This window comes from Grammomys surdaster, unplaced genomic scaffold, assembly GCF_004785775.1.
Source record: "Grammomys surdaster isolate TR1022 unplaced genomic scaffold, NIH_TR_1.0 125408, whole genome shotgun sequence".
Taxonomy (NCBI): domain Eukaryota; kingdom Metazoa; phylum Chordata; class Mammalia; order Rodentia; family Muridae; genus Grammomys; species Grammomys surdaster.
In genome coordinates this window covers 583,197-608,142 of record NW_021620278.1, presented here as the reverse complement: position 1 = coordinate 608,142, position 24,946 = coordinate 583,197, and the positions used below count along the sequence as shown (strand labels likewise).

The 24,946-nt window shown below is 48.8% G+C and overlaps 1 protein-coding gene across 2 annotated transcripts in view; it reads right to left on the bottom strand.

The window, feature by feature from the left end:
* Positions 1-15,143, bottom strand: part of Dhrs3 (dehydrogenase/reductase 3) — a 35,777-nt gene extending 20,634 nt beyond the window's left edge. Inside the window, exon 1 of one of the 2 annotated variants that reach the window (XR_003713785.1) lies at positions 13,927-15,143. Coding sequence is in view for 1 of the 2 variants with exons in the window: in XM_028785998.1 (XP_028641831.1) it covers positions 13,927-14,121 (195 nt within the window). In the remaining variant the exon portion in view is untranslated. The remainder of the gene's footprint in view (positions 1-13,926) is intronic. The other variant, XM_028785998.1, reaches the window with a different exon arrangement.
* Between the last annotated feature and the right edge of the window lie 9,803 nt (positions 15,144-24,946).

Below are 24,946 nucleotides of genomic sequence, written 5' to 3'. Positions count from 1 at the left end.
CAGTTACCGCACTGCTGCCTTAGGACTGTGTGCTCCATGCAGACAGAGCAAGGCTGGCCAGCAGGCTCACATGACGGAGGCAGTGGCCAGGCACAGCACTCAGAGGGCTGGCAGGAGGCTCCACGAAGTCTTTCTGAAAGTGGAGGAGGAGTAGGGTGTGTGTGTGTGGTGGGGGGGTGTTGGTGAAAGAGGGGCAGATGCAGGGGGGCTGGACTGCAGTGGGTGGGCACTGGTTGTTGGGGAAGGGATTACAGTTTCATGCTGGATGTGGAGGGGAGGAGTTTGGATGTAGTAGGTTAACAGAGGCCTGGGGTTGGAATCCAAAGTGCAGGGACAGGTGAGGCGGGGTGTTCTGGCTGAAGGTAGATGCAGGGGTGAGGAGTAGGAGGCTGGTGTTGGGGTCCTGAATACAGTGTAGGGACAAAGTAAGGGGTGAATACAGGGCTGGGGTTAGGATCTTGGGTGCAAGTAGGGGGTAGTAGAGGACTAAGGGGGTTGGGGGTAGGGTCCTGGGTGCAGATAGAGGAGAGGTGGGTGGTAAGTAGTAGACTGAGTGGGGTATTGGGTGCAGATAGGAAGGAACGGGAAGATAGGAGAGAGGGGCTGGGCTCAGATAGTAACGGAATGAAGATAGAAAAAGGGTACACACTCTGGCCCCTAAGACCTCAGGCTATTCCTCCATGACCAGACTGGCAGTAAATAATACCTTGGCTGCTAACTGGTGGCCGAATCCAGAGCTGCAAACGGACTACACAGTACCAGCAGCCTCAGGCCATGAAGTCTGTTAAGAGAGATGGAGGTTTGTTCTAGCCATATGCTTGCTCCCTTGCTCCTCCGTGAGGACAGTCCAGCTGCACACGCTGACAGGATACTGCAAAAGCCACCAGACATTGCAACACGCAGCCAGTCTGCTGGCCGCTGGGTGAACTGTGCGCCACCCCACCACCCCCAGCCACAGGCACCCGCCCAGCTGGAGGACTTGCCTCCTCTGGAGCATCTCTGGGACTGGCAGCTTCTACTATTCACAGTCAGCTTCCCTTGTGGTAGAGACTGCAGGGGGATCCTGAACTGGCATCTCCCTCAAGGGACCGCCAAGCTCAGGGGCAGGGCCTTAGGTCAGCTCTGGTCTTTCCAGTGGGTTGGGAAGTGTCTACTGTGGCTTCCAGTGTCTGCAGTGGCTCTGGACTTTATGGAAAGTTCATGGAAAAGGAAGTAATACTCTCCAGGTATAACAATACGTCACACTGGATGACGGCTGCTGTTCTCAGCCAGACTGTTTAGTCCAGAGATCTCCCTGGCTCCAACTCCTTGGCCACAGTACCCTCTGAGTGGGAAGCAGCCTGGTCAGGGCTCCCAGGGATCTACTCAGGAGTGGACTTGCTATGTGGCTGGATGAGTCACTTGGGGTCTCTGGGCTCCATCATTTCCAGCTGGCTTCCTCGTACTGGGGAAGGTCAAAAGTGCAAGAAAATGCTTTTGGAGCAGGAAGGCTGATGAATAGCCAGAGATGTAGCTCTGCCTGGGGACAATCCGGAGCCACAGAAAGCCCAGGGCATTTGCTGTCCCCACTGGGCCTCATTCATTTACAAGGGGAAGCTGAGGCTTCAGCCCCTTAGAGATAAGCAGTTCTCTGGGCCTTAGGAACCTTTACACTGACTTCCTTAGTGGGTCCTGGAACTCATGCTTACCAGCTTTGTGGAGGGCAGAGAGCCTTGAAGTGACTCTGTGTGTGTGTGTGTGCTCATGTGTGTGCATGCACACGCACTAAGATGAGGAGCAGAGGTTGACATTGGGATGTCTTCCAGGGCTCTCTACCTTATTTTCTGAGATAAAGTCTTTTCACTGAACATCGATGTTACAGTTCTGACTAGGCTGCCAGGCCATCAGGATCCTGGGCTCTACCTGTCTCCTCTCCCCGGTACTAGGGTTACAGGTTCCCACGGCATCGATGGCTTTTACATGGGTGTCCAAAAGCAAGGCCCTCAATGGTTGCACAGCAAGCACTTCACTCACCAAGCCATCCCTGAGTCTCTCGATCCCTGATAACAATCACCCCTGAAGTGTGTCTTGGCACGGTCTTCTCCTTTGACTGGCTTGCTCTTTACATCCCTCCCCTTACACCGTCCGGCATCATTGTCTTTGTAATACCTGGTCACTATGTGGAATGACACCCTTTCCACCCCAGCAAAGGATTCAGGCATTCTGGGTAATTGGGTGCCCAGTGAGCATATGAGTGATGTTGCCATTTTTTGTCAGCAATGGCAAAATGGCTGATTACCACTGGGACCTGCCACAGAATGACAAGGCTTCCGCTCAAGCAGCCATGAAAAATTTAATCATGGAGACCTTGAAGAGGGAAACCAAGTGGAGGAGCAAGTGCTATCACCTGGTCACACCATCGCTCATGTCGGTAACACTCAACACTACTGCTAAGCCATGAGCTTTCTGCCTGTCCTGGGTTGCAGGAAACATTGCAGGAATGATCTGTCATTCAAGATCTAAAGTGCATTGGGGAGATGGCTCAAAGAACATATACACATGTACAGATAAAATATTTTTAAAGATTTACTTAGTTTTCTTTTATGTGTATGGAGTATATGTGTGTGTGTGTGTGTGTGTGTGTGTGTGTGTGTGTGTGACATATATACCATGTGAACGTCTGGTGCCAGAAGAGTCTAGAAGAGGGCATTTGATCCCCTGGAACTGGCATTACACACAATTGTGAGCCATCATGTGGCTTTTACAAACTGAATCTGGGTCCTCTGCAAGAGCAACAGCGTTCTTAACCACTGAGCCTTCTTAATCTTTCAAAGAAATGATTGTGTGTATATGTGCAGGGTGTATGAGGGGGCTTGTATGCTGTAGCATGTGTGTGGAGGCCAAAGGACATCTTTGTAGAATTTGTTGATTCCTTCCAACTTTACATGGGTTCTGGGGATTGAACTCAGGTCACCAGGGTTATGTAACAACAGTCTTTATCTGTTGGGTATCTTTCTGGTTTTGACCTGTTCTAGCTATGGGCACTGAGGCCCTAGAAACATGCCTATCAAGAGTATAGCCAGGAACTGGTTGGGTAGCCCTGGCCCTGGCAGGTGACACCTTCAGCAGAAGTGAGAATTTAGCTGCAGTTCAGAAAGATGAACTTCCCCTATGCCACTCCTCCTCCACTCCTCCGTGTGGTGTACTTCCGAGGTCACACAACATGCCCAGCAACACACGAGGGCTGGTGGTTCCCAGAGAAACTTAGCTCGTTAAGCACTTTATTGTCACACCTCCAAAGGCAAGCCTTAAGGAACTCAGAGAGAGCGTGAAGGTTGTGTGCAAGGGGCCCATTTACTTTCTGAGAGGACACAGGTCACATGCCATGGAGCTCACCTTCCAGTTGACTGCTAGTGGACTGTCAGAGTGTGTGTGTGTGGGGTGGGGGGGGGAACCTAAACATGCAGGGCTGGAGAATGCAAGAGGAAGTGGAGCATCACAGCAGGAAGTGGCTGGATTAGCACATCCTGCAGGGAACAGGATAGTAGGAGTGTAGCTATGGGGCATCAGGAAGGGCAGGGCTTTTCCTGGGGACCAGCCCTATACATGTAACCACAGAAGGCACCTCATCCCTCCACTCTCAGAGAGTGCTTATTAAAGGTCAAACTCCTCTCATGGTCCTTTAACCTGTTGTCACGCACATTTCTGTGGAAAGTCTTCTAGGGCTCCCAAGTGCTCTCCCAATTAAGTCCAAATTCCATCTGTAGATACCAGCTCAGGGGCTCAAGCCCTTGCCTTTTCTTCACCTCTCTCAGACACTCTACTCTGGACAGCCCATCATCTCCCATCCGTTCTTTCCTAGACATGCTTCCTTATGCCAGTGGCTACATCTACCTCATCCTTGTATCTTACTTGAACCCTGCTCAGGACATGCTCAGGATGAGGGGAGTATTTTCTTAATAGTGGGGTCAAAGATGGTGGCCACCTCCCTGTCCTACCTGCCCATCAGAATTCCCATCTCACTAGGCCTTTCTCTCACACTAAGGTGTCACACAGGCAGCTGCTCCAATTCCCCCGCTGCCCCCCTTGTAGGCAGCAGACAAAGAGGCCTGATCCTTTCCTATACTTGGGGAATACCCACAAGGTCCCTGTGTCCTCATAGAATTTCAGATGCCCTTCTCTTCCTCCACAGTCTACCCTTGTGGAGAATCTTCAGGGAGACCAGAGTGTCCTCTCCCATGGCTCAGCAGGACACAGTTAACCCCCTTTTGTGTTTTGCTCCCCAAGGGAAAACTCTTCCCAGTGAGTCTACAGCCACTATTCCACAGCCTGCTGGGACTGTGAAATCTTCCAGCCCCAAAGACTGTGCCTGTGGCTTCTGTAACAGGCTCGGAGTGAGACAAGGCTCCTGATAGAGAGCTTGAGCATTAGACAGCTCTCCCAAAATCTCTGGGAGGCTGGGCTAAGCATGCCCATTTCATAGATAAGAACACCAAGGCCCACATAAGAGAATGGGGAAACTTGACAGGAATCCAGCCCCCAAGGGGCTGTCTTGGACCCCCCAAACTATGTACATGCTACTTTACATGGAAAAGGGGGGTGAAAGAATGTCCTGGGGAACTGAATGTACTGATCCCTGTGGTTTTCAGATGGAGTATTCTGGATTATTCAAGCTAGCACACACAGTCACAGGCTGCTATAAATCAGACAAGGAGGTCTGGAGAAACAAGTGTCATAATCAAGAGCTCAAACTACTCTTGAAAAAGACCTAACTTCATTGGTAGCACCCACATGGTGGCTCACAACCACTGGTAAGGTAACTCTAGCTCCTTACTCTAGCACCGGTAAGGTAACTCTAGGGTAATACCCTATTTTTGCCTCCACATGCACTACCTTCAAATGCACATACCCCTTTCTTCACATACACATAGTTTAAAAGAAAATAATGAAGCAGGCAAAGGAAGGGCTGACGCTAAGAGAGGTGGCAGAGTGCCTGCTCAGCATGTATGATGTGTGGGATTCTGTGTTCTGGCTCCTGCTGAGTGAATGAGGGAGACGGAAGAGTCTGATGTGGTTCCAGGTAGGGGGTGGAAGACAGAGATACATTCAAGGACTCTGGAATGGAGAAAGAGCCTGAACAAGGGTCAGAACCAAGGACTGTGGTGTGGGATGATTGAGGGAGGGTTGGAAACAGCTTCCAGAAGGAACACAGTTCTGATACCCTGCAGTTAGTCCTGTTGAGTCCCAGGCCGGGCATCTGACCTCCAGAACCCTTTTTGAGACAGAGTGCACTCTTCTGAAAGCACTGAGTTTGTGAGCACCAGTAGCATGACCATGGAAACTCAAATAGAAAGCATGGTCTATGGGCCCTCACTAAGACCAACAGCATAGCAACCCATGGCAACCTGTCAGCATCAGTTCAAAGGACACAAATTGTTTCTGCCTTATGGTCTATGGCCCATGGCCTTGCCATTGCGGTCAGCACTTACTGATCACTCACCCTGTGCTCTGAACTTTACACAAATTATCTTACTTAACGCCATTTGGCAGAGAAGGAAAGTGAATGTCAGAGAGGTTTAGTAACTTGCCAGGGGCAACTCGGTGAGCAAACAGAAGAGTCAACCTGTGAACTTTGCTGCTCATCGACACCTGAGCTCAAAATCTGAATTGCTTCATTATGCTTGTTCCTTGAGAAGCACACATGTATGATGCAAGACAATAGTTGTGCCAGAGCCAAGGAGGTGCACACCTCCAGGAGTGCACAGTCTCCAGCCCACGTGTGACCTATGTCTTGCCATCGCTAAGGTCCTTGCCCACTCCATTGAGTGTTCATAGGGAAGTGGCTGTGATAGGCAGGGCAGATTGCTAGGTCTTTGCTAGCTGAGGCCATGGGAGGTGGGGCCTAGGGTGGATGGGGCCCCATGTGGGTGTGTCTGGCAGTACCGTTTGCCCACATGAAGGTGAAGTTGCCCTCTGTGGTTATACTGGCCCTACCCACATGGTGACCTTCAGTGTGGCTGTGACAATCGACAGGCTGTATGCTACTGTGTGCTAGGGTAGCAGGAGTTGCAAAAGAATGGGGTGGAGGGTGGGGGGGACTGGGAGTGGGGTGGTGGGTTGGGAGGGGAGCTGGCTGTACCACCTTAGAACTGCCTGCTCAAGGGCCCGAGGCTGCAAGAGGAAAAGCAGATCTCACACCCACAAAAATGGCCCCAGACATTGACCTAGCAAGTACCTTCCTCTACTAGCCTGTCATAGTGACTTTACACTTTTGCAACATTTGCACAGGAGGTCCATAGACGGCCACTGGGCCACTCTGGTGGCTGTTCACTTTGTCCCTTTGAACTACTAACTCTGGAAAATAAAGAAGTTTCTTCTCAACAGTGAGAAGTCCCTTCCGCCCTTTCTGCAAATGACCTGATAAAGTCTTCTGAGCCAGCCCAGGAGGACAGGCTGACACAGGCAGGCCTGGGTCCTCTGATAGTTTCTACTGAGGATGACCAAGGGGCAGTGTGAGCAGCCTCATGGCAGAGAAGTCTGTCTAATAAAGATAGGGTGGTACATGAAGCAGCCAGATGGGTAGGGTGAACTCAGTGTCACTCTGAGCATGGGACTGAGATCTGAAGTACCCAACCTCAGAAGCATTAGAACAGTCAGGGCACCTCCAGACTCTAACAAAGGAGTTCACACTGCTGTTGTCTGACCAGGGTAAACCACCTGGCTGTTAGAGACACATACTATGTACCTTCTGGGAAGGCTGTGAGCAGTGTCTCTTCCATGCAATGAGAGGCAGCAAAAGTAATATTAGGGGTAGATACTCTGGGGTCTTTTAGGAGCTTTAACTTTGTGTGTCTTTCTCTCTGTGTATGTATGTATGTGAGGCCAGAGGTTAATTGGCTGTTTTCTTCAATCTCTATTTCATTTTAAAAAAAACTTTTTTTTTTTTTTTGAGACAGGGCTGTTCACTGGCCTGCAGCTCACCAAGTAGGCCAGGATGGCTGGCGAGCAAACCTCAGGGTTTGCAGGTCTGTCTCTCCAGTGCTGGGATTATGAGTGTGACCTGCTGCATTTATCTCTTTACATAAGTACTGGGGCTATAAACTCAGGCCTTGCTCTCTCCCAAGGGAGCCATCCTGGCCCACAACCATCTAATTTTAGGTTGTCTTTTCTTATAGTCTTGGTTGTCAGGAGAGGAAAACAATGGTAGTCTCATTGGAAGGTGTGACAGTTGACAATAACTATCAGTTTGACAGGATCTACAGTCACCCAGTAGACAAATATCTGGGTATGCTGATTGGATTAGAAAAACCCACACTGAACATAGTGGTCCAGGACTGAATGAAAAGGAGAAATTGAGTTGAGCATGCATCAGTACTCTCCTGACTGTGGAGATGTGGTCAGCTGCTCCCGCTCCCGCCAGCATGCCTTCCCACCATGATGGACTGAAACCTTCAAACTGTGAGCCATGATAAACCCTTCTCCCCTTAGGCTGCTTTTGTCAGGTATTTTGCTACAACAATGAGAAAAAAAAAGTGACTAATATAGGTTACTATTAGGAGACGTGTGAAGTGACTAGAAGAACTGTAGTAGGTACTTAGGAAATATGAGTTTTCAATAGCAAGAGAATGTGGGTCCTATGTCCATTCAGACAACAGTCATTCAGGAAGTGTCACCAAGTATCAGTCACCATGCCAGACACAAAGGAACCCGGTCAGCAAGAAAAGTCAGAGCCTGTGCAGGCCTCTTCTTTTTTAAAGGATTTTGATAGACAGGCTTGTCAAACAGCATCCACAGTATAGTGAGTTGCCATGGTAACCCATACCTCTGGGCTCACCACGATCAGGGGTTCCACATCCTGGCTTTCACTGCCCACAAAGGACGGGCATTTATTTCATTCATAAGCACCTAGAGGTTTTTATGAGTTTTTTTGATCAAGTCTTTATACCTTCAACAGTTACTTGCCCATCTTGGAGTGGAAAATACCTTGGCCTAGTTGCTATGGCAACCAGAGCTGACCAATATAGTGGTAGTCAGGTCTATGGTAAAAGTAACAGAGCCACTGACATTTCCTAGTGGGTAGAGTAGGGGAGAATGGGACACCTTCCTGCCCCACCCCACTTCTACACCCCAGATACAAGTGATCCTGGAAGATGCCAATACATTGAAAGTGGAAAGGTAACTAGAGGGGGACTTCATGATCTAGCTTCCATAGGGTCACCATCCAGGAAGAGATACATAGGGCTCTACTGCATCCCCCATGGCAGTTACCTCCTTCCAGAAGTCTCCCAAAATTTCCCTCCCTGCATAATGACCTTTCTATCTCTGCAGGTTTAGAGGTCATAGATCATTTCTTAGTGTGAGGCTCTAGCTTGGTGGTCTCAGGTTTGGCAGGAGGGAGCGAGGGCTCATCTTACGACCTAAAGAGAAACACTTGCACATTTCCCTTTTTTGTGACCAGGATTCACTTATGTATATATATCCCTGGTCTTTTACTTAAGAGGTCAACCCTATAACAGCATCTCAGAGATGGAATTGCTTGCTGGTACTTGTCTGTTTTATCTGTGTATTGAGAAAGGGTGGACAACCCTCACTTTCTAGGGCAGCCAGGACCCAGGATTGGGGCCTAAGAACCCAGTAGCAATTCTTTAGCCATGCATTTCTGATGTACTAACCCAGCTGGTCACTCCTTTTTAGGGAATGGCTGATAGTTTCATGTAGACAAAGATGGCTTCAAACCTGCTCAGCCCCTGCGATGGGGGCTGGAAAGATGACTCAACAGTTAAGAGCATTTGCTGCTCTCGGTAGAGGACTGGGGTTCTGTTGCCAGCACCCACACAGGGAAGTTCACAAACATTTGTTTAACTTGAGCTTCACGGGATCTGAAGTCCTCTTCTGGCCTTCAAGGGTACCTGCACACAGATGGTGTCCTTACAAACACTCAGGCATATACGCATACACATGAAATAAATAAGGAAATCTTAAACAACCAACAAAACTGCATGTAGCAGAGGCTGGCTTTGAGCTCCTGATCTGTGTGCTTCTCCTCTCAAGTGTGGAATTATAAACCTGGGTTGCCAAGCCTGGCTTAAAATTAGTCTGACCCTTTGGCAAGCATCCTACCCATTGTATTTAAATACACCCCAACTTGGTTCTTTGAATAAGTGGGCTTATCCACATCCTGTCTGCATCCTGTTGACTCCTGCCCTGCTTGCCAGACTCCCTCTCCAGAGCCCTCTGTATATTAGGCCCCAGGACTTAACAGCTCCTGTCTGACCTCTCTGTGACCCAGAGGGAGGCAGTTGGGTGGAGCTGAGATTATCTGGCTCAGAAAGAGAAACTCTGGTTGTGAAACTGGGGTTTGTGAATCAGGGGTTCAGTGATGGCTTCTAGTAAAGGGCCTTTGTCCCAAGTTCATCTTCATCTTGGACACAATCTACTTGTCACACCTGTGTCTACTCTGGGTGCCATCAAGTCCACTCAAAACAATGATGCAAAGAGGCATGTATGTTGCCATACTACAGATGTTGCCACAGCCATATGTAACTCCTCCCTCTCCTACCGTGTTACAGCCTTGGGTGGGATGACTGTTGTGTACAATGACAGTCATGCTTATGAGCATAATCATGCACGTGACCTCAGTTATTCACATCACCTGTAACACAGATGATCACAGCCACCCTGACAGTTCAAAGTATCACAAGAAGCCAGGAGCCCAAGTAGGTATCAGCATGCATTTCTAGAAACTCATAGTTTTTAAGATTAAACTTGGGGGAGAAGGTTGTAAACATGAGCCTGCCTAGATATACTTCCCTACTGCACCCTGAAAAACCTGGACAAAGGCAAGCTGTAACTGTTCAAGGTCCCGGTGAGGGTATGTTGGAAGGTAGGGCTATCTTCTTCTATGGGCTGTCTTCAGCAACTACTCTTTTGAATTTTTTTCATGTGTACAAATGTTTTTGTCTGCATGTATGTGCACTACACGCAGCAGTGCCTGCTGAGTCCAGAAGAGGGTGTCAGATCCCCTAAAAATGGAGTTACAGACAATTGTGAGTTGCCATGTAGATGTTGAGAGTGGAACCTAGGAACTCTCGAAAAACAAGCAGTCCCCTTAACTGCTGAGACATCTCTCCAGTCTGAAAATCACCAAAGAGAACCCATCAACTGTGAAGGACTCTGATGGTGGCAACATGACTTTAGGGATGACTTATAAGGACTGTATCAATCATACCCCTTCCCTAGGTAAAAGGATACTTTCTTGTAAGTACAGAGACTGCCTTCTCAAAGTGTACGGTTGGTGTCAAGCTGGGGGGTTGTTGAAGGGGCTGGAAGTGGGTATGGAATGTAGTATAAATGGGGGAACAGTGTATCTTCCAAACCTTTCATGCTTCACTCAGAGAGATCTAACTGACAAGGTCCAGTTCCTTCTGCTTCGCTACACGTCACCTGTCACAAGCTACTTGGTATGTGGTTAAGTTATGACAAAGGCCACGGGAAGCTGCCACACACTAATTTGTGCCTTTGCTGTAACATCTAGGTGTGATGTTGAGTCTTTAGGAATCTGTGATAGATCTCTTCCTGCCTTCCACCTCGGCTACCAGCCCAGAGCTGTGCTATCACCTGCCAGATGCCGTAGGTAGGCTTTGAACTGGTTTCTAGTCAAGGCAATGGTGAGCATGAGCCACCTGAGGCACTGGGAGTAGGAAGGAGGGCACAGAAAGGAAGGGAATAGAATGAAACTTAAAAACGGACCTGAAGGCCAGGCCCTGGCTTAGCTGCTTCATGATCACGTGCACTATAAATGCAGTATTATGGGGGCAGATGCAACTCAAGCTGCTTCTTATACTGCCTCCCTGAAATAGGACCTTGGGCCCTCAGTGGAGATACTTGACCTGATGCTCCTGCTTTTGTAGGAATTCAGTCATGATATGGATGCTTGCCTCTAGCTGGTCCAAAAGGTGGGTTACCCAAATTCTTCCAAACAATCCCCCTATAAATCTTCTTTCTGCTTCAATCAAGAGCTCCTGTTAAAACCTTGCTAAACCTACAGATGTGAGGACAGGCTGTTTTGACTGTTCTGTGGGGAGCAACTATGGGGGCACAGCAAATTTTAAAAATGTTTTGCTCAGGGGATGAACCAACATGAACCTTCTCCCTGAGTCCCTAGGATTTACTGTTTCTGTCTCGGCTCATCTTGGTGTCTTGTGGGTAGGGAGAGCTGTTTTGTGATAAAGAACTTTTGAGTTCCAGACATCAGTGTTCCTTTAAGACACTGTTAAGGGCCGGAGGGATAGCTCAGTGGATAAGAGCATATGCTGCTCTTTCAGAGGACCAGAGTTCAGTTCTGAGCACCCGTATCAGACTGTAACTCCAGTTCTAGGGGATCACACCTCCTCTGCCTTCTACAAGCAACACACACACACACACACACACACACACACACACACACACACACACATAAATGAAATAATAATTTTTTTTTTAAGAAACCCTTTATTTGGGTCAGCTTTCCTACTTAACTCAAGGTCATTATGGGAAACTGGGTTGTCCCGCCCCCTCCTGGACATGCCAGCTGTTTGCAGAAGGCTCTGAGCCTCCTTCCTTTCTTTCCTCCTTTAGGGAATCTCGCCTAGATTCAATCTCACTAGAATCCAGGCAGGGATTTCTCTCAGTGGCAGCCTCTACTTTCACCAAGGCTGGTGCTGGTGACTACCTCTTTACACCTGGGACACCACTGACCTCTCTTGGCTTCCTCCTACACTCCGGGGGGGGGCGGGTCACCCCTAGTGCCCAGTTCACACCTGTCCCCAATCAACTTAACTGCAAACTTCCAACCCCCACAGCACTTAGCCCTTTGTTGCAAAGCCCAAGGGGCTCTAAACACTCCTGGGTCTGAGGGTTGTCCATACACTCAGCTAAGAGGATAGAGGGGTCTACCTTTCCAGAGAAATAGCTGGAGAAAGGCTTATTGAATGCAATGGCTCCAGCAACTGCAGACAGTTATGATTCCGGGGAGCTTTCTGGGGAGGGGGTTATCCTGCCAGCCAAATGAATGACACCAGGAGTTTCCCAGTCCCCCTTCCCCCCGGATTTTCTTTTGGGTGACTCTGCCACCAATTAAAGGCCTATCTCCTCTCATCAGCCTGGGCTTGTTTCCTGGAAAAGCTTGTCCTTTCCAAGGTAGGTGGGGTTGTGCCTTCCAGGGTATGAACCTGTCGGATCCACTCTGCACTCACACCCCCCTACACACCAGCCTACTTCTTCTGCCTTCAATTTAGGATTGTTTACAGTCGGTCAAGTTTTTCCAGATTGACAAAGCCTTTCTCATAAGCTACTGCAGTCTGCCACAAGAACAGTGGAAGAGCGTCAGGACCAGAGCCAGCTGGAAGATTCAGGCAACAGAGACACACACTGTGGCAAGCATAAGCAACTGTCACAAGTATCCCCTCTGTGAGGGTCTCCTTCTCTGCCCTCTGTGGTCCCCCTCCACAAAGAGCTTTGGAAGAGTTCCATGGAGATCCCTCATACCCCAAGAGGAGAAACTGGTGAGAACAAACCCTTACTTCCCCTCCATTCAGCAACTCCAAGGGTTAAAAAACACTTCTGAACTCCCCTTCCAAAGGCAAGGTTAAACAGCTGTCCAAACCACCCAAGGAGATTCAGGAGCCCTAGACAGCTGGAGGACCCCCGCCCCAGCTGTGCCAAAACAGTCTGGGCAGGGAAGAGTTAATGGGCAATCAGCTTTGGATGATAGTTCAGACTCCAAAGTTCAGTCTCAGCCACCGAAGGAATTGTAAATCTCAGGGCAGTATTTAACAAAACAAAAGCAACCTGGAATTACATGAAAGTTTGGCTTTCCACAGAGCATATTTACTCTAATCCCCAAGGTATGCGGCTCCATGTCAGATCAGCTGGCTAGCCTGGCCCTTCCACCCCCCTCCTTAGCAACAGTTTAAATTTCAAACTAATTCCCTAGTTTGTTCTTCCTCTTCGCGGGCCGGCTGGAGACAGCCCGGCCTGCCGGCCTCAAATCCCTCTCCATTGCTCTTGCCACTGGGGTGAGTCAGCCTGGTCTGCAGTTGCAAGTTGGGTGACAGCTGCCTCTCCCTCCAATACTCTGCTACACCACGTCTCCAAAACCTGGAGCAAGGGGAGCTGGTGTCACCTACATTATAAGAAGCAGTGGTCAGTGGGGCACAGTGCCACCTCCCACTGCAGTGGAGAAGAATCCCCTCCCTTGAAGAAGGCGCGAGGGGGGGTGCGGGGGGGAAATCAAGGTTGAAGGTGAGGACAAGGGCTCTTTATCAGCGGCTGGCTATCCCCGCACTCCTTTTCCATGATTTTAAACACCTGGGCTTCCCAGTCTATCAGCCGGGCTAGATATCAGCCACGTCAACTCCCTCCTTTACAAATCTGAAGCGAGGACCCCCTCTCACGTCCCTGCAGAGCTGCAACCTCTCAGTTTGGGACTAGGCAGCGAGCTGCCAAGCAAAATACCTACAGCAAGCTAGCAGGCGGCTTGGCTTCCAGCTCTACCCAGGGGCGCACACACCCTGCGCTTAGAAGGGTGCCGGCAAGAGAGGAGGGGCACTACACCTTAGAGAGGGAGTCAAGCAGCAGAATGGGTGAGTATCCTAGGTATGGTAGTTGGTAGGGGTAAATAGCTAGCGAGATGCCAATCCCAGGGGGAGCCGAGCAGCTCAGGGCCTGCCAAAAGAGACAGTCCGGTGCCCGGGAACGAAGGTTGAAACCGACTTGTTTCGCAGTCCCAGGTGATGCAAGGAGTGGGTGGCCTGAGACTTTCAGATCGTTGGCACTGGTTTCCGCACCCGCAGCAGGTGGGAGCACCCCCCCCCACGACCGCCTCCCCCTCCCCGCGCGCCAGAGTCCCTTTACCCTCAGCGCCCACTTCCAGGTGTCGCAGTGCCACCCCGCCCCCACGCCGTGTACCTTTCTGGCGCCACGCTCTGCGAACTCCCGAGCGAGGTGGCGTCCGATGCCTCTCCCACCGCCGGTGATGAGGACTGACTCCCGCGACAAATCCCGAAGCTTGGGGGGCAATACCAGTCCCACGGCTGCTTTGGTTACCAGATAGATCATTTGCAGAGGGAACACTACCAGCGCTCCCAGCCATTTCCACACCATCCTCTGCGCGGCGGAGCCGGGCACAGGGGGAGGAGGTAGGAGGCGGTGGACAAAACTCCCCGGACTAAGCAAAACAGGAATTAAAAAAAGAAAGAAAACACCCCCAAACAATAATACACTAAATAAGGAAAAGGAGGCGTCCCACCTGGTCACTCTTGAACTGATCTCTTTCCAGATGCAAAGAACTGGGCGAGGAAAATGGGGGGTTGCGTGGGGGGGGGGGAGAAGAAGAAGAAGAAAAAAAAAGGAAGAAAAGAAGATAAATTGTTCTGGTGGAGAGGAAAAAAAGCGTCTCAGAAGATTGGAACGGTGAGAGGGACGGTGGGAAGACCGGGGGTGGGAAGTTTTAACAAGAAGTTTCTTGCCCCAACAGCCGTTCCGGCTGGGAAATTCACAGGTAATGTTTACAGACCGACAGAGGAGTTTAGGCAAGGCCAGGGACCGGGAGAAAAAAAGCACCAACCACAAGCGCGCACACTGGTACAGTCCGCGGTTTCAAAGTGCAAGATTAAAAAAACAAACAAACAAAAAAGCTGTTTCCCAATTGTAGCGCCCCCCTCCAACTTTCTCCAAAAAAAGAAAGGGGGGAAAAAAACCACACACAAAAACACCACACACAAAACCTGGGGAGTGATTGCAGCTCCCAATTTCAGTCCGCGAAAGTCTCCCGACTCATTGCTATTCTTGGGCTCAGGAAATTGCTTAAACGCGATCTGATTGCCAGCACCGTGCAGGAGAAGTGGGGGGTCCGGGTGTCAGTTTCTTCCCGTGCACAGCTCGCCCTCGCGCGCGCCCGCTCTCTCCGGCTCCCTCCTCCCTCTCTTGCAGCCTGGGCTGGGAGTTGCCGCTCGGTGTGGCTCCCTCTCTCTCTTCCCCCCTCCCCTTTAGTATTTATTGCCTTCTTTTTTTGTTCTTTCCAACTTGGACGGGCCTCGACTGTGGAGCACTCGTGGATAGGACGCCCTAGTCTGCACCGCTGTATTACTTCGTTCGCGGGGCAGCTGCGGTGTGGACCGAAAGGGCGCCCCCTCCTTTTTTTTTTTTTTTTTTAATACCCCATTAAGTCTGATTGACAGTTAAAGTTGTTGGGAGGCTTCACTACCGTGCCTCTGAGTGGCTGCGGCGACTTCCCCTCCCCCTGCGCCGTGGCGGGGCACGCGCCTGAGCGCGCACCCGGGCTCGCTGCGTCTCGCACTCTCCTGGGACTCGCTTCTAGTTTCTGCAAGCTGGGACTTGCTGCCCTAGTCCCCGAGAGCTCGAAGCCGGAACTCGAACACGCTGCAACCAACTGTGGCAAGCCATCTTGCTGGATCAGACATTCCTCCCAGCCTGGGCCAGGTGACCACCCCTGAGCGGCCGGGCAAGCCGAGGGGAAGCCCGCGCATGCCTTGATGCAAGTGGGTCGCCAAGGGTTCATTTCAGGTCACTTGGTCATCCTCCTGCCTCCAGGTAGGACCAGGAGGTTACGTTTCATCATTGCCCGATTCCCGTTTTCCTTCAAAGAGTGTACATCCAAAGTCTCTCAAGTTGAGGACCTCTGGGAAGCAGGATTTTGCTTTGAGAGAGAGAAAGGGGAGCAGGGTAAATGAACCTCTAACCCCAGGTGTCGATAAAATCCCCGTAAGATTAGCTGGGAGCATATTTATTGCTTATCTGGGCTAGAATTACCTTGACTGACAGCAATTTCCTTAATAACAGAAGCCTGTAAACAACGCGTCTTCAAACCTATGCCACTGTTCAGTTCATGCAGTGCCCCCTTTCTGAGTGCTCTTTCCCCGCTGACCCGTTGGGCACCCACCTTGTAACCTTTTGCCCACCCCTTGCAAGAACATCTCCCTGTTGGGAGGGCGGGACCCAGCTATTTAGACTTGCCTGTTGCGGGAAGTCTAGGAGGTGAGTCATGAGAAGCAGGCCCAGTTAAAAGTGCTGATGAGACTTGCCACCCGCCCCCTCTGCACATCCTTGGGCGGGAGAGGGAGAGACAGCCAGGGAGCCTGCCCTGTAATCTGGGGCAGCCCTTTCCAGCCCTGGACGTGTTTGGGCTGGGAGTCTTGGGCCTCAGCCCCAACGACTGATCCAGCAGGCCCTGGGTGCACAAGGAACTAACTGTGCTTTTAATATTCCCCGCCTGGGTGTGAACGAATCCCTTTGAGAAGTGCTGATTTGGGGAGGGGGTGGAAATCACCTCCTCTTTTGCCAACTACTGTAGTTCTGGGGAGAAGCTGTCATGAGAACTCCCAGTTTTTGGTGGAGCAAAAGGGACGAAGGGGCTAGGGAGAGATTCTCCTCCATGGACCTGCCTGTGATCTGGTCTGACATTCCACCCTCCAGCTGACCTCGCTTTGGGGACTTTGTCATCCCATTTCCCAGATTACCCAGCCAGGAAGTACAGGAGGGAGGGATTCAATCCAGAGCTAATTTCTCTTCCTATCCCACCCCACTCTGGCAAGAAGGCAGGAGAGAGGTGGAGGACAGGCTTAGCCAAGGACTGCAATGAAGAGTCCCTGCAGGCTCCATTCTTCCTTTTAAAGGACGGTCCAAAGGGCTGGCCATTGCCTTCATTAGATCCCACCCCACCATGGTGGCCATTTCTCCCCATCTTCCAGGTCTATAAAACTACAGGAAAGAAATGGCAGCCAGGGAGAGTCGGACTCTTGACCCCCAGCAGTTGCTAAGGCCTATGTAGAAGACGCCGACTAGGGGAGACCCCCCCAAAACGCTGCTTAGCTCCTGCCTTCATCTATTATCCTTGGAGACGCCTAGTGGCTAACATGGGACACTGCACCTCTAAGCTACTAGAGTTTTCAAATCACAGCCTCTTCTCTACCTGTTTCATAGCAAAGATCCCTAACACCCCGAGATCCAGCCACTCAAAGACACGAGACCAGCTGAGTGACCAGGAGGGCCCTCATCCATGTCCCATACATGTGTGTTTGGGACAGAGGTGGAAAGACACTGTGAACCCCAATGGACCTTCACAAGTGCCTTATACACACCCTAATTTCCTAAATGGTCTGGGGAGGTGGGTGTCATGTGCCCTTTCAACACAAGAAGGAAATTGGGCCCCAACAGATATAAGTAACTCGTTCAAGGCCACGTAGGCTGCTCCCTGTTGAGTCTGAGCTGGAGTCAGAGGACAACAACAACAACAACAACTCAAAATAAAAGATTAAAAAACAACCCTCCCCAAACAAACAAACAAACAAACAACAAAACAACCAACCAAACAAAAAACCTGCTAGGCAATTCCAAAAGCGTGTGTGAGATCCGGGGTCTGGCCAGAGATAGGAAATGGCCCTGTTTCTACTTGGTCTACTATCAGGATGTGGATTTTGTGATCCTGGTGTCTGTGAGCTTAAGGCTTCCTCCAGCATCAGCTTTCCAGAGAGGATCTATAACTGTCTCTATCCATCCCCCTCCCCACACCTCAGTTCCCAAGAAGATAGGGGTGGGGCAACACTGGGCTAAGGCTGCACAACTAAGTAGGCTGGTTTCAATAAGTTGTAGTATGGGATATGTGTCTCTTTTCTCCCTCGGTACTCATCCATTCTGCTTTCTTGATGCAGGAGGTACATAGTCTAAGTCTAGAGAGAAGTTTGAAATTTTTCATCCCAGCCTTGGGCGGAGGGCCCCACACTTTTTTCACTCCCCTCCTGACAACGTGAAAGGAGCCTTTGTGGGCTTGATGGGAGAAGTGAGCAGAACTAACTTTTCCATGACTCAGCCCTGCTGGGGCTGGGTACAGCTAGGGAGGTGCAAGAAACAACCCTCCTGTAGGGCCAGTTGGAACCTTGTGGCTGAGCTGCTTTCCAACTTTCCTGGTTTGTGATTAAAGACATTGAAAAGAGATTGCCGGCCTTAATGATTCGAAGTAGGCTGTCTAGGGACTAGGGAGATGTTTCAATGGGTGAGAGCGCTTGCTGGGTGTGCCGGCTAGTTTTTATGTCAACTTGACACAAGCTGGAGTCATCTGAGAGTAGGAGAATTTAATGGAGAAATTATCTCCGTAATTTCAGGCTGTAGGCAAACCTGAAGGGCATTTTCTTAATTAGTGATTGATGTGGGAGGGTCCAACTCATGGTGGGTGGTGCCATTCCTGGGCTGGTGGTCTTGGATGCTATAAGAAAGCAGGCTGAGCAAGCCATAGAGAGCAAGCCAATAAGTAACACCACTCTACGGCCTCTGCATCAGCTCCTGCCTCTAGGTCCCGCCCTAATTTCCTTCAATGACAGTTTATGATGTAGAAGTGTAAGTGAAATAAACCCTTTCTTCCCCAAGTTGCTTTGGGTTATGAGATTTCATCACAGCAAAAGAAACCCTAATCCTGACACTGTATAAGCATGAGGACCTGGGTTTTAGTTCCCAGTATCATTGTAAAAAGATAGATGTGACCATGTGCTTCTATAATCCCAGGGCCAGGGGTGGAACTGGGCAGGGCCAGTTGGTGGGTGGATCCTTGCTTGGCAGCTAGCCAGTCAGCCTAGCTGTAAAACAGCAAGCTCCAGGCTCAGTGATGGACCCCCATCTCAAGGGACTGAGGCAGAGAAAGAAACAGCAGAAATTCCAAGTCCTTTTCAGGCTACCGTGTATGTACACCATCACACGTACTTTTAGTCACATGTTTGTGTGAGCTTGCACGCTCAGACACAGCAGACTACCTATGAGTTAGCTTTACATGGTCCTGAGGCAGCTAGTGGCTTCCTGACCACTGAACCTGTTCTACTTTCCACCCAGCACCAAGCAATGAAGGCTGAGTTTTTCTTTTACAAAGCTCTCTCCTTGTCACCATTGCAACTGGGTCTCTAAGCATCCTCTAAGGTATAGGAAGGCAGGCCTCAAGCCTTGCTCAGTAAAGGGATGGCTCCATGCTACTGGGAGATAGCTGAAGCAGAATAAGCTCAGTGCTCCCTTCCCTTCGAAGGGAATGACATCTGGGCAGTTAAATCCTAGAAGTTAAATACTAGTACCCACTACTGAGCAACCCTGCCCCTTCACCCATCTCCCGCTCCTTTATTTTTTGTAATGTTGGAAATGGAAGCCAGAGCAAGGCCAGGGCAAGGGCTCTGCCACTGAGCTCTCAGCCTAGCCCAGCCATTCAGCTCTGGAACCTTTGAAATGCTTGAAAATGTTCAGTACACACACAGACATTCACATACACAGAGACACAAACATATACATAGATACATGCCACATACACACAAATAGACAAAGACAGAGACAGACAGACAGACACACACACACACACACACACACACACACACAGAGCTACCCTTAAATCTTGAACAGAACAAGCCAGAGGAATTGAATGAAAGGGGGAAAAATATCTGTTCTACTGGAGAGCCCAAGTTTATGTTGAGCTGGTTGTGGTAGTACACACCAGTAACTCGGGGGACAGATTATGTGTTTAGGTCTGCCCCAGCTCAATAGTGAGTTCTAGACTGAAAAGTTTGAGAGTTTACCTAAAGGTTTGTGGTCTAGAGGGTCTTCCCAGTTGGTGGATGCCTGGGGCACATGAGCTATGCAAGGCAATCAACCTAGGCAGCTTGCCAGGCCAAAGGAACTGGAGAGACAGACTTTGGATGGGTGGAAACCCCTGTGGGGAGGGCGTGTGTGGCTCCTTCAGGATACAGGAAAGAAGTCTGCAAAGCCCCCAGACTATTTCAACCCCCCCTATAAAACACTGCCTCATCTAATATAGAACATCTGTCGACAGCACCCTTTTCTCTTTGGCCAGGCCTGGCTGCTAAGGGCTGGAGGCATAAGAGGCAGGTAGACTGGCTCCTTTGATCCCACTCAGTACCCCTACTCTCCAGTGTTTCGAGCACACAGGTGGGTATTTTTCATGCAACTACACTCTCACCCCATCCTGTGCCTAGGCTTGAGACTTTCGTTGTGTTGCTCAGGTCTCAGGCTGGCAGTGGGAATAGGTTTCTGCCAACTCTTCGTAAGCTGACACAGAGGCAGATAGGGTTCTGGATGCCAAGGTCAGATGACCATGGTCAGAGACAAGGCTGGGGATATGGCAGGAACAGGGAGATGGTGGGAGGGTTACTGTATCCATGACAGCTCACAGTTGCTTGGAATTTCAGTTAGAGGAGATCCTATGCCCTTTTCTGGCCTCCTTGGCTATCTGGCTAGGGATAGATGTAGCTCAGTAGTAAAGTCCTTGTCTAACATGTGAGGCTCTGGTTTCCATCCCTACCTGTATTCCTGTACTCCAGAGGTTGGCAGAAGGGGGATCCAAAGTTCAGGACCAGCCTGAGCTACAAAGTGAAACCTTGTCTAAAAAAAGAACCAATTCCTGCAAGTTCTCCTGTGGCCTCCATGTGTGTACACTCACACTCACATAAAAATAAATATTAAAAATAAAAAATTTAAAATTATAAAAGAACTCTTAAAAAAATCCCAAGTAGCGCAAACATTTTAAAAGCATTTCTTGTGCCCAAATGCCATTCTAATTTCTCAAAGTTCATGCTTCACTTACTCCTAATGGATAAGGACACAAAGACCCACAATAGTTTCCCCATGGCCCCAGGTTTGTAAGTAGCGACATAGGATTCGACCTCCAGGATCTGCTTGGGATGCTGGGCCTATGTTTGTTGCTTCCTGACAACTGGCCTATCTGGAGACTTCCTATGAACACTAAGAGTGTTCTCGGGCCACAGGCAGAGCTTTGTTCCTGTCTTCTGTGGGGCACACAGAGGCTCCTGGCTTTGAGCACCCACACTGGCACTTGGCCATTTGTTTCTTTAGTTGTGTCTGGCCTGCTGCTTGCCAGTGGGTACGGAGATTAGAGGTGCTGCTGCCAGCGGTAACTCCATTCATTGCAACTCCGTCATTGAAAAGACTGTTCAGCCACTTCTGTTTCCGCTTAGATTGTTCTAATTACACTAACACACACTCACACACACACACACACACACACACACACACACGCCAAATCAAAATATTACCCAACACAAAGAGCAGACAAATACGAATGAATGTATATATATTCACTGTTTTAAATTTGAATTGTATGTGTGTATATGTGCATATGTGAGCATACATGTGTGCATGCTTCTGAGCCAGTGTGCCATGGCATGCACATGAAGGCCAGAGAACAACTTGTGTGAGTAGATTCTCTCTTTTACCTTGCATGTTCTGAGGATTGAACTTAGATCATCAGGCTTGTCAGCAAACTCCTTTATCCTCTGAGCCAGCTTGCTGGCTAGAAGAGCATGTATTTGTAATTTGAAGTGTTAGGTCTCAGACTAGGGATAGCTGTAGCTCAGTAGTACAGTGCTTGTCTAACATGTGAAGTTCTGGTTTCCATCCCTACCTGTATTCTTGTATTCCAGAGGTTGCCAGCAGGAGGATCATAAGTTCAGGACCAGCCTGAGCTACGAGTTAAAGTAAATCGGTCAGTAAAAATTTATGAAAATAAGTTAAAAGAATTCTGTCTCCAACTTGGTAACTCATTTTACCATTTCCTGAGAATTTTCCAACTACAGGCTCCATTGCTTTGTATAGTTGCTGTGGCAGTCTACTGCTGGGATGTGCGTGTGCGTGTGCGTGTGTGTGTGTGTGTGCGTGTGCGTGTGTGTGTGTGTGTGTGTGACACTAGTTTGTCCGCATATAGCAGACAAGGCTGCAGTGGTCAGGGTCTCGAGAGGAGTTACTTCTCCATATCATGTAGGTTTGCCTGATGAGGATGAGAAAACGGTATGAAGAGCAGGTTTTCTGGAGGCTGAGATCCTGCAGCCTGTATCAATGCTTGTTGGGCTTGTGGGGCTGTATTGTCATGAAGGAAGCGATTAAAAGCACATGCATGACATTGACAATTGGCATCACTGTAAGCACAACTGAATGCTGGGGATATAGCTCAGTTGGTAGAATGCTTGCCTAGCATGCACTGATCTATACCTAGCAGTACACAAACCAGGCACAGTGGTATTGGGGATGTAGAGGCAGGAGGATCAGAAGTTCAAGGACATCCTTGGCTATATAACACATTTAAGACCAGCCTGGGCTATATGATATCCTCTTTCTTTCTAGAAACCTGGATATTTTCAAACTTTTATATTTGAAATTTACTTCCTTGGGAATAAAAGTTATTTTAGCTTGTGCTGTATGGCTATCCTGAAATAGCTGCAACAATTAGCTTATAATGGCTTATTGTTTTGTCTCACAGCTTTGGAGTGGTCACCTTAGAGCCTCTGGAGAGGGTAGAACATTATGTCAGCAGAACATAATTATCAAAAAAGCTATGTGCATAAGCCAAGAAGCGTCAAAGACAGTCAGGAAAGATCTAGATCCTACAGTTTGAGGGCATGCCCCCAAGTGAGCTAGGAGCCTCCCTCTAGCCTCCACCTTTCGAAAGTCCATCACCTCCCAATAGCACCTCCGTGGGGATCAAACCACCTACATACCAGCCTGTGGGGACATTCATCAATTCATAGGACATATCTCCCCATATCTATAGTGATGAAGCACTTAAGATAACAAGATACAAAATTCAATCACTGTGGGACTCCACGTTTGTAAAGGAAAATTCTTGTTTGTTTAGTTGCTACTTAGTTGGGATTTATTGTGTTTGAGGCAGTATGTGAAACACTTCCTATTCTGATTTAATTTCACTTAGTGGAGTAGTTCCCTCAAGGTAAGGTCTGTAACTCACCTTGCATCAGTGGGAAGGAAGTTGAAGAACTCAACTAAGGTCACGGAGTCAAGGAAGGACAGATATAGCGGTTTCAGCTGAGGTTTGATTCAAAGCACCCTCCTCCAATTCTGTCTTTCTATGAGGACACATGTGCATGCATATGGCCACACATGCATGCACATACCTGCAGACAGAGAAGAAGAGAGAGGACTTGACAGCCGGTTAGTTTCTTTCTATTTTTAAAACTTATGTATTTTATATATTTATTTTATATATTATAATGATGCCTGCATGTATGTATGTGTACCAGGTGCCCTTGGAGGCCAGAAGAGGGCATCAGATTCCCTGCAACTGGAGTTACAGAGGGTTGTGAGCCACCATGTGAGTACTAGGAATTGAACTGAAGTCCTCTGAAAGAACAAGTGTTCTTAACTCCTGAGTCAATCTCTCCGGTCTTCAGCCTCTCTCGATAATCACTGTTTATGATTTTCTCCCCATCTCTCTCTCTTCTCCCCTGCCCCCTTCTCCTCTCTCTCTCTCTCTCTGTGTGTGTGGCCTCTAACTTCTTGTGCAGCTGAAGATGACCTTGGATTTCCGATCCTCCTGCCTCCACCTCCTGAGTGTTGGAATTACGAGTGTGTGTCACTACACCCAGTTTATGTGCTGCTGGGTTTTTTGCATACTAGGCAAGCACTCTGTCAAATGAGCTACACCCAGACCGCTGCATGCAGTCTCTCTATTTAAATACCTTCTTATGTACACATCACCAGTGTTGTATACCGTGCTATTGGAAAGCATCCATCTAGTGATTGATTTTATTTTTTATTTCTAGTGATATGCTTTTTATTTTTATTTTTTAAAATTTTTCAAAAAATAGGCCTTTAAAAAAGACCAGAAGTCCTGGTGTGAGGTTTCAGAGGCCCTAACCATGAGTCTCTACAAACTTCAGAAAACAAGTCAAAGAAGGAGGCAGGCCCCTTGTTCCTCAGAACCATGTAATCCATCCTATAATGCTGTGCTTTGCAAGAAAGTTCTGTGCATAAGTCCCATAAAACCCTGTCACTTGGAGCCAATCCTGAGCCCAGAACAGAATCTGCTAATGATCACTGCTTGCCAGGAGCCCACAGGAAACCACCAGACGTGTCGCAGGCCCTGTGCCTGCCTCCTGCCTGAGCCCATTCCAATAAAGCCTCTTTTCATGAGTTTATAAAAACACTGCTCAAAAACAGCTGGGTCTCTGCTTCTTCTGAGGTGAATGCTGATGTCCGTGGGGCTGGACGGCGCTGAGGCCTGCCTTTGAGACAGAGAGAAAATAACAGGCTTTGACATTATGAATAGTTCCCTGTCTACTGTCACTCCTTTCTCTCTAAGGATGTTCCTGAGGCTGATGTGGTTGGAAGGCAGCTAAGAGGGACAGATAGAGTGTGACTAGCTAGCAGCTGCCCCACCTGGCTGGTCTTTTTAGAAGTGGGTGCGGCCTCAAAAAACCTCAAATGACGTCAGATAAAGGAGGCAAGTGGGATGCAGATTGGCCCCTTGTTTCCGTGATGAGCACGTTTGTATGTAGACAGGTGTCTGCATGGCACAGATATTCCTTCCTGTCTAAAGGGATAAAAGGTAGAAAGAACTAGTGGCCTTCTCCCTACAAAAGAAGTTAACTGAAAGTGTCTGATAGTTAAGGTCTAGGTTCAGTCTTCTTTTCTACTATAGTCATTCAGCTTGCAGCTGTGTATCTCTAGCTGTCCTAGAACTCACTCTGTAGACCAGGCTGGCTTTGAACACACAGAGATATGATTGTCTCTACCTTCTAAGTTTTAGGATTAAAGGAATGCACCACCACTGCCCAGCTTATCCCATAATATATTTTTTTAAGGTTAAAAAATATTTTTATTTAGCTAAGCATCACATGTCTTGGTTTCCTCAGGCTTAAGATGAGTTTTGATTATCTTGTAGAGTTGTTGTTAGGAACATGGGCATCACCTGACACTTGATAGGTGTTTACCATTTCTTCTGTTCCCTCCCTGCCCCTGCCATATTTCCCCCTAGACAGTCACGTCCTGCTTAATTCTCCCTGCTCAGTGTTTAAGGTTTCAGAAAAGTTGTAAAAACAGAAGAAGGAATTTAAAGTACCCTTCATCTTTATAAAGTTTTTATTTATGTGTCTGTGTAAAAGAGTGGGTACAT